This window comes from Oreochromis aureus, linkage group 3, assembly GCF_013358895.1.
Source record: "Oreochromis aureus strain Israel breed Guangdong linkage group 3, ZZ_aureus, whole genome shotgun sequence".
Lineage (NCBI taxonomy): Eukaryota > Metazoa > Chordata > Actinopteri > Cichliformes > Cichlidae > Oreochromis > Oreochromis aureus.
The window spans coordinates 75,734,947-75,745,227 of NC_052944.1; the positions used below are offsets into that span (position 1 = coordinate 75,734,947).

The window sequence follows — 10,281 nt, forward strand, 5'->3', positions numbered from 1 at the left end:
GGAAGAAAATGGAGGCAGCAGCATTTTGCAGTCCTGTTCCTATAAAATCTAAGGAAGGCAACCAGCCTCCACCCCTCACACCAGACCAATAACCCCATCACTGTACATCTCTGTCTCCTCAGCCGCCTTTCTTACACACGCACACACTTTTTTTAAGAGAGAAGAAGGAATAATATTTTTAATGTTAAATACGAATCCGAAACAGCTCAATCTTGTAAATGAGACATTGAGTCTCAATCGGACTGCCAGTGTGAACAAAGGTTAAATAAGATATTTTTTAAAAAGACTAAATCCAACTCTACTTAGTTTTTGTGCTGGGTTTATGTTTGACCTTGACACATATTTAACCTTTAGGATAATCTCTTACAGACATTTGTGTTTTTGAGATTTTCATTTGTGTATATCAGACAGGTAAAATTTTGCATGAAGAACCTAACCCTAAAAAGATGTTTGTAGTCACTGACTTTGACTTTGGAAAGCATGTTTCAATTGCACAGGGTCGGAGTTGGGCATTGGCTCTCAGAGGTAACATGTCCTAATAATAACAAGTGAACATAATATATGACAGAAAGCAGCCTATGACTATCAGACACTGCATACTGTCTTTTCTGTAGGTACATCTGTTTGTTAAATAGTCTTTAATGAGGTTCCACCCATCCTCTGAAATAAAAATCACAGAGAGGAAATCCCATCAGACCTACCGACATTCCCCATTAGCTTTATCCACATTCACATTTCCAGAAGTGGAAATGTCCGTCCGACCCTCAAGAAAAGTTGTATGCAAAGTTATTTAGTGCAGAAAATCAAAGTAAGTGAAACCTCCCACACATATAAGCCCAAAACAAAACCCAAAACATACAAGCCCCTTCTCACTCCGGAGGCGTAACATCCCAACGATTTGTCACGTCCCGCAGCGTTCCTGAGGAACGCGAAAGGTGACCTTCCGCGTTCTTATGCTACATGCCGGGCTATGGGTGAAATCTAGTAGAATGACGGTCCTGCGGTAATAGCTGTAATAGATGTTTCAGCCATGTATTCCAGCCCTAAACCTAACCTTATCCTTAACCAGCACTTTAACAACGTTAAATCGTTTTTTCGAAAGCAATTTAAGTTAAATCGTTTGAACGATGCCACCTTAAAATGAAACTGAAACTAAAAGAAACAGGGAACACAGAGGAAACTAATGACAAACTCAAAGTAAGAAGTGAAGCTTAGAAAAAGAAACATTAAGCCCACACTAGAAGAAATCATGTGATCAAAGTTAAAGATCTGCACAGATCTGTGGGCTCGAGCCTCCAGGTTTGAAGAAGCAGGTAAAGTGTGAGCAGCATGGAAGCTCTGTGATTTGTGTCTGAGCTGGTTCCCAGTAAAGTCTGAACTGGGACTGTGTGTGATGCAGAGAGGTGGAGATTGGAGGTCTTGATTGAACTATAAAGCTTGTAATCATGTTTCCTGTTGTTTGAACTGTGTGTGTTTGTGTTCAGACTTTAAACCAGAGCCAGATGTCATCTACTCTTCAGTGAAGTAGTCCACCAGTCCAACCACTGATGCCCAGCTGCTGGTCTCTAACTGGTCCCCCCAGCACCTCAGACCAATGGACATCCACATGTTACAGAGATTTTATAGTTTGTATAGTGTTACTTTTATTTATCACTTAATTAAATTTTCATTCCTCTGTTTAAATCTGCACTTTGAGTTTTCTGTCAAAGCACTTTGTAAACTCTGTTAAATAAGTTATAAAGTTTTCCATTGTTATTATTATATTATGTCCCCAGCAACTGTACCTGTTATCTATATTTATATTTTCTATTAAAATACAAATGAAAATTGAGAAACAGATTGTGATGTATTATAATATACTCAGATATATCGAGCTAGTTTCATTTTCTTCATCTTCATTTTCTCCTTTCAGAAAAAATTCTTATACTTTTTACTTTACTTTATTTATTTAAAACATTCCCTTACTTTGAATTCTTATTGATCATTACTTATGGAATTAAAAAAATCACTCAAAAAATGTATCGATGGAGAATGAGATTAGTTATCAAGGAGAATGAACCAATCCTCGGGAGTGTGTGTGTGTGTGTGTGTGTGTGAGAGAGAGAGAGAGAGCTTCACGAGGCCTCATTTACTCATCACTAGTTACAGAACATTTCCATAAAGCTCAAAAGGGAGCCACCAGATGTTTTCTATTTGAGAGTGGGACACCCCAGACGCCTTACAGGCTGACTGCGACATGTTTCATCTTGAGGCCTCGTGAATCATCATAAAATGTTTTACAGACAGTGGGAAGAAAAAACTCCCTTTTAACAGGAAGAAATGTCAGGGAGAACCAGCCTCATGGAGGGCCAGCCAAAATGAAGTGTAGAACTAATTCATATAAAACCTTTAACTTATCATTTTCTTTTATAAAATCTTCATTAATAACCAGTAACCTTTGTCAGGATTACTGATTTATATGTTCAGTCAGTGTTATGCAGTGATCAGTTAACAGACTGATCACAAAAAAACAAAAACTGTCACTTCACCTTCCACTCCATCCTTTGTCAGAAACATGAGTGAGGTGTCAGACATTAGATCACTCAGACCAGCTGCTCTCTACCAACTCATGACTTAACAACACTCAGAGTTAAAATTTAAATAGAAACATGAATACATTCTATGATACGCCACCCAGTGGAGTATCATACACACACACTATCTAAACTATACTTTGATGAGTTCCCTGTGAATGTTTCAGGTCTCTGTGGAACAGGAGGGCCTCTGTGTCACCGCGCTGTATGCCTTGTTTAATGGGGATTCCTTGGAGCTGGTTTTCAGTGTTGTTTTCCACAGCCATACTGATTGGAGGTTATCAGCCTTTTACAGTACTAAGCACCTCAGCTTCCATGTCCTTCACTCGCTGCTGTGTATTTACTTGGACCTGACATCTGCTTCAGTTCAGATGGATCACAGACAGTTTCCTGCTCTTAAAGGTCATTTTGGATCAGTTATGGTTACAAACTCTCTCTCCCCCCTGCACTCGTATTTTTAATTTAACTTTACAAAGAGAGAAACGCTCATAGAGAGACCTCAGCTCTGAGCACAGATGAGTACTTATATAGACTTACTGAGACTAAAAGCAGAGCTGGTATACAGTACTGTGCGGTACTCATTTCTTTGTTTTCCTTCCAGTGAGCCAGACTTTGTAATTTTTAAACTGGTCATGAACAACAATTCTCCAACCTTTCTGAAGCTCTGTCTGTTTTCTGATAGCACTGGCTGCTTTGACACTTACTTTCAGTCCAGTCTTTTTACCTGAGCATTTTCAGAGTAATGCTTTTATTCATTTAGCAGCTCAACACTGACCATTGAATCATTCAAGTTTAAAAAGGCTCTGACTCAGTGGATGAGCCAAGACTGGAACAACCTCAGACTCATCTGCTGGTTCAGGCTTTCAGACACTGAAATAAAGCCAAAGATCATCCATCAGCGTGTCTACAACATTTAAAGAGGAAGACATCACTTAACCTGCTCAAAGCCACTTTGAAAAACTCCAATTTTATTTATCATTCCGATAAAAAATACTTGAAAAATAATTTTCAACTTTGTACATCAAACAAGACTGAAAAAGACTTTCAATAGGTTTACATGTAGATCTTTATTAACATTTTAAAAAAGTTGAAGAGAAGCTGCACAAGAATAAGAACTTTACATTATTTGCACATCTTAGTGTCTCTGCATGAAAAGTTAAATAATTAAAAAATATTTGGATAACCTTGTAGCTCAGTATCAGGAAAGAAATATCTGAGTTTGCATGTACATGAATGTTTAGTTTCATATAAATCCTAGTTTCTGTGGTTCAAACCTCACAGAGTAAGGCGAGTTTACAAGCAGCTGCTGATCCTGAAGCTAAAAATACAAAAACACTCACAGATTCAGAGATTATTTCACATGACTTCATACATGTTTGTAACAGTTTAACTTTGTGTCAGTAAATCCCAGGAACAACACCACATACACACACTGTTGGTCTGAGTCTGAACATGATGATAATCAAACTCTGGATGTTTGACGTCTACAGCCTGTTCTCAGATCATCCAACTCATAGTTCTGCTGTGGAGTCTGACGAGGTGGAGTAGTGTTTCGGGACAGTCGACATTTGTATGTGCAAAACCCAACAACAGCAATCACAAGACAAAGTGACAGAGCAACTCCCAGTCCACATGTCAGTTCATATAATCCATCCTTTCTGTGCCATCCTGTCTGACCTGCAGGTGAGAAACAGGTGTGAGGTGTCAGCTGTCAGGTAGGTGATGAGTGAAGAACAGAACAGAATCCATTTCCTCTTCAAACTGCTGTCAGACATTATCTACTGCACTCTGATCACATCACTCAGACCAGCTGCTTTCTACAAAGTCTCATCAACAACCAGGAAGCAGCTTCACCTCTGATCACACACACACTCAACTCTACTCACTCACCTGGAGGAACAACATGAAGGTAGATGATGCTTGTGATGTCTTCATGCCAGTGTGTTCGTCTCATGATGACACGACACTCATATGTTCCACTATCAGCAGCCCTCACATCCTTCAGAATCAAAGACACGTCTCCATCCTTCATCCGTCTGTCCCACAGATCCACCCGGTTCTTAAAATATGGATGCTGGTTGTCTGGAAGAAAGTATCCATCCCGGTACAAGAGCACATATTCATCTACCAGGTCAGCTCTGCTCCACTCAACGAGTCTGATGTTGTTGTTTGGAGCTCGACATGTCAGAGTGACGTCCTGTCCAGACTCAGCTGTGATGATTTTCTGGTCTGAAAGAGGAAACAAGACAGAGCAGAGAGGTTAAAGGTCAAAGTATGGCTGATCACTTCTACAATAGCCAATCAGAGAGAGGAAGGGAGAACACTTTCTTTCCAAATTTAAAGGTATACAATCATAGTAATAAGTGTTATATAGCATAAAATATACTGAAACTATATTTCAGTGGTAAACAATAATGGAGTTCTCCCATAAGTTATTCCTTCAGTTGAAGCACACTACTGTATCACTGATTTTTTTCTGACAGGTTCAAAGCTGTAAAGTCAGGCCTGGTTTCCTGTTGTAGAGTCACAGGATGTGTTTATAACAAGCAAATCGATCAGCTGGATTTGTAGTTCAGGTTCGCATATTCAGCCCTGCTCATTCATCTTCTGTCAATTATCCTGTCACTGCTCCAATCAGAAACCAGCACACATAAACCAAGTAGGTGTTAAGTGGACCGTACCAAGTGTGTCACAGTTTAGGGGTTTATGACAAGAAAAAAAAGAAAAGAAAGTACACAGACATGACATAAACAGTTTCACAGGTTCAAGATTCTGTAAACAATCATTTTCCTTGATTTAATGTCCACTGGTTCAGCCAAAATCTGTTTCAATAGGTCAAAATTAACAGCCTCAACAATATTTGTAGCACCTGTACAGCTTAAAAACCGTTTAAAAATTTAACATTTTAATTTTTGTGTATTTTGAGTAAATTCAGGAAAAGTCATCAAATTTCAGCCTCGAATAATAACATGTGTGGGATCATTACTGCTGTCAAATCAGACCTGAACAGTATGTCAGGGCTACACCAGTGAAACACTCACAGCTTTAAACACAGGCTAAAGATGAAGACAGGAGTTAGCGTTCAGATCACATCAGCTCTCCTACATATGTTTGGTGTTCTGTTAAATGTGTGTAGCTGTGTTGATCTGATTGTTCTGACTTTGGACAGACTTGTTCAGAAGTGTAAAGCTCATGTTTGACAGCAGAGGGATGGAGGTTACAGTTACTGTCAGTGGGACTCTGAGCTCCGAGGATTAGCACAGAGCTGAGTGTAACTTTGTTATTATAGAAGGAGCTGTGCTATGAATACATTTATACTGCAGTGTTTGGTGAAGTCCTTACAGGGTTTTTCATATAAGCGCAAAAACTCCACAGATCTTTGGTTCCTTTCTTTTTAAAGAACTTTTGCACTGATGCAGTTATCAGTCTTGGTGAAATACTTCTAACGTGTGATCCAGGCCGATCCTCCTCACTCCTCTCCATCTCAGAGATAACGGTTTGGTTTGTAGCGGTTAAATCTTACCTGCAGAGACAAACACGAAGAGTCCGACAGACAGCAAAGTGGAGCAGCGCCACGCAGTCACAGCAGACATGTCCGTGTTCTTAACTCCTGATCCCACACTCAGGCTGGTATAACACGCATTTTAAGACGCTGTTGAAACGTCTATAACCGACTTTTAACGCTGATTTGATCAAATCCAAGGTTTTACGTAAAACTAGTAACGGACTGTGTCACATTTTAGTGACGTTTTACAGCTCGGACAGAAGAGTGCGACAACAACAACAAAAAAAGGGGGAGAAGTTCACTTTCGGACAGCGATGACGTCACTCCGAGGCAACATTTTTTTTTCCATCTGTATCCTTCCGACACACCCGGTCCTAAACTCCACCGCGTCTCTTTGTTATAATTTTTAATTCAAATTATTATAAATAACAGCTCGCACGAAGCCGCCGGGGGGAAAGTTTTAAAAGAAAAGAACAAGTTTAATGTCACTCGGTCATCCAGCGGCACAGACAGTAAAACACTGAAGAACAATAAGAACTCGGCTCAGAGTAACACATGACTGTCAGACACAGGAACTGCTACACACAAACCAGGAAATACACTTTCGATAACACTCGATTCTTTTTTTTGTTAACTGCCATGTTTATGTCCTTTGTCTTAGGACTGCACATGTCCAGAGTCAGGACACAGTGAGAAACACACTGAAGTAACTGGGCAGTGGTGTTTCTTTGAGGGAGAGGTGGTGGGACAGAGGCTTTCCACCCCTGAAGATACAAGATACACCAGGACAAACTCAGCAGCATGGCAGGCAGAGGAGGAGGAAGAGGAGCCAGCTAGCTGAGTGATGGAAAGGAGAACACGAGGAGAACAGAGAGCTGTTTTCTTTTCTTGAAGGACTGGTAAGAAAGTTTAAAAGCTAATTCGTTTTAGTCTATTTAAACTATTTAAAGGTGAAAAACAGCCTTTTATTGTTAATTACATAACTCCTCCACTAAAAACTCATCAAAGCCAGTCAAAGGTTTATTTTATGTTTGTATTTAACTGTAAATATGACTGTAAAACTGTAAAATAAATGTATTTAACAGTTTAGATTTGATTATTTTACATTGTTTTACACCCTTTTTTGTATTTTAAAATGATTTGATTATGTGATTATTTTTAACTAGTTGAGCTGTTTGCTTTGCCTTTGCTAAAATAAAATATCCTGTCTCTAATTAAAGTTCATTTTGTGGACATTACCTTTTTCGGACTCTTTTTAAATGTAAAGCTGTATTTGTCCCAACATCCCCTCTCCACTCCACTTCAGGTACCATTGATCACTGGGGGGGGGATCTACTCTTCATGAATATGTCTTTTCATTGTACCTTACACATGGTTGTTAGTGGTGTGCATCATCTAGCTGACTGCGGGGTAGGCATTCAGATGTAGGTAGTCGGGCTGGGCGAATCCCTACATCAAATAAGTTTGTCTTAACCTTTAGGGTGATACCAATGGGATCAGAGGCTCAGACCCTCTGAGAGCTGTGTCAGACCTGTGCACTGGGGTAACTGGGGTCTAATAACATCTTCCCCTTTATGGGCATTTCCCATTTTAATGTAGCCAAGACAAGACAAGATAATACCAAAGGCAAAATGCTTGTGAGTGGTTTAAACTGAAAGGTAATCCCTTGTAATCTTTGAAATGTGTTGGATGTTAAGAGGTTAAAATGTTATCAATTGTAAAGCAGCTGTTCTGCTGTAACACCAAGTTTTACCAGTAGATGGCGGCAGATTTTCATACGATTCAATTTTCACTGAGTGGGTTAGCGGGGGAGATTTGTGCTGTTTCAGGAGTAGAAATGCAGAAAGAAGCCTGCAGTTTATCAGACACTAAAACACTTTGGCTCTGTGTTTGCATTTTAAACTACAGAATGAGACACAGTGAATGTTTCCCAGGGTAACAATAAACAAAATATGATCAGTGTTCAAGAATAATCACCTGGTCCAGCCCAGGTTTACTTCCTCTTTGTCTGTTTAGTTTAATTACACACAGTAACAAGTTTAAAAAAGTTTACTAATCCCACAGAGAAACTAGATTTCTGTTGTGGGAATAAGATCAGGATCAAACATAGAGACAGTGAAGTTGCTCATTACATAAAACAACTGGAAGATTTATTAGGTTCTGTGGAAATATATGTGTTTTACATGTATTTATAATGCAAATAAAAAAATAGAGGAAAGAAGAGTCCGATGACTCTAATTAGAAAAAAAACCAAAAAAACAACAAAACATGCTCTGCTCTGAGGTGCTGGGGGGACCAGTTAGAGACCAGCAGCTGGATGTCAGTGGTTGGACTGGTGGACTACTTCGGTGAAGAGTAGACGACTTCTGTCTCCTGTTTAAAGTCTGAACACAAACACACACAGTTCAAACAACAGGAAACATGATTACAAGCTTTGTAGTTTAATCAAGACCTCCAATCTCCACCTCTCTGCATCATGCACAGTCCCAGTTCAGACTTTACTGGGAACCAACTCAGATAGAAATCAGAGTCTGGTGATGTTGATGAAAAAGCTGGAGAAGAATACGACAACTTAAAGTGGCAAACCAACCAACCCTATGTAAATTTTTGCACAGCTTTACTAAATAAACTCATTAATGTACAAAAAAATCTCAGCTTATCATTAGGAGGTGGGGAAGGAACCACTCACTGAGTTTTCATAGAAAACACATCCTCTGTGCAACTACCATGGAGTTTGGATTTAGGAGACAGACACTATCTCTACTTTAAAGTTTAGGCTTAGGAATCAGCTGACCCTTCCTTAGTTATGGTGCAATATGTGTAGGCTGCTGGGGGCAGCACAACAGTGATCCCCTTAAATTGATTATTTTGTTTTAGTGTCTTTATTTTCCTCTGAATTATTGATTCTGTCACTAGTTAGCTAACATTAAATAATGTACGTCTAGTAGCCGCGACCATCTAACCAATCACATGGCGTAATCTTCCGTACTGACAGAAGATGACGCTAAACATGCTCTCAAAACGTTAACTTTAATCACTTGGTTCTTAAAATAAGCTTCACAGACAGAGTTACATCTATGTCAGTTTTTAAAACCAGGGTTCAATGATGTAAATTACCCTTTATATGTGTTTCATGTCCTCTTTAAGATAACTTTCTCCTGATTGGCTGTCCCAATAAAGGAAGGTTTGAATATCAGGTAGGCATGTGGTGTCTGTGAAACACTTAAGAGCAGCCTGCGGTTTTAGTCTTGTAATGTGGTTCTATGTGTTATATTAACTTTCTGATGTATTTTATTGTTTAATTTTTTTTATCTTGCTCCAGTGATTCTTGACTAAGTCTTCTATTCTCTGTATTTAGTTTGTTAGGGTTAAGGAGAAAAATTATGGACGTTTTCCAGTCTGGATTTCGCAAATTGCACTCTACGGAAACGGCTTTACTTTAAGTATCTAGAGACATCCTGATGGCAGCAGACTGTGGAGAATACACACTTGTGGTTCTATTGGATCTCAGCTCTGCTTTTGATACTGTGGATCACAGTATCATGGTAAACAGGCTTAAGGACTTATTTGGGATTACTGGTGTTGTTTTAAAATGGTTCAAGTGATGTCCAAATCAAGCGTTCTATCTTGTGGGGTACCTCAGGGATCTGTCTTGGGTCCGGTTCTCTTTTTACTCTATATATTGCCCCTAGGCCAAATTATTAGGCGCTACAATGATATCTCCTATCATCTCTATGCCGATGACATTCAGTTATACTGTTCTTTTAAAGTCTCTGAGTTTTATACATTGTCTAGTTTAAGTAATAGCTTGACAGAAATTAAGCAATGGTTAAACGACAACTTCCTCCAGTTAAACTCTGATAAAACAGAAACTCTAACTGTTGCTCCTGACCATATGATTCCAGAAATTAGGCAGCATATCAGCTTCTTAGACCCTTATGCAAATTGGTGCCTTAGAAACCTCTGTGTCATATTTGACAGCTCGATGTCACTTGAGCAGCATTCTAAGCAGCTGGTCCAGAACTGTTTTTGTCTTGTAAGGAATATTTCAAAACTCAGACTAATGGTGTCAAAGCCTGAACTTCAGATGATTATTCATGCTTTTATTTCTTCATGTTTAGACTATAGTAATGGTCTTTTTACTTGCTTTAACAAATCAGCTTTAAATCGTCTTCAGACTGTGCAGAATGCTGCAGTACGTCT

General features: G+C 39.2%; 1 protein-coding gene across 1 annotated transcript; it reads right to left on the bottom strand.

Annotated features, from left to right (window-relative positions):
* Window positions 1-3,621: 3,621 nt before the first annotated feature.
* Window positions 3,622-6,408, bottom strand: LOC116333739. Its single transcript, XM_031756991.2, has 3 exons — window positions 6,097-6,408; window positions 4,464-4,802; window positions 3,622-4,250 (listed from the first exon to the last, which is right to left on the bottom strand). The coding sequence occupies exons 1-3, from the start codon at window positions 6,164-6,166 to the stop codon at window positions 4,036-4,038; spliced, it is 624 nt and encodes a 207-aa protein (XP_031612851.2). The 5' UTR covers window positions 6,167-6,408; the 3' UTR covers window positions 3,622-4,035.
* Between the last annotated feature and the right edge of the window lie 3,873 nt (window positions 6,409-10,281).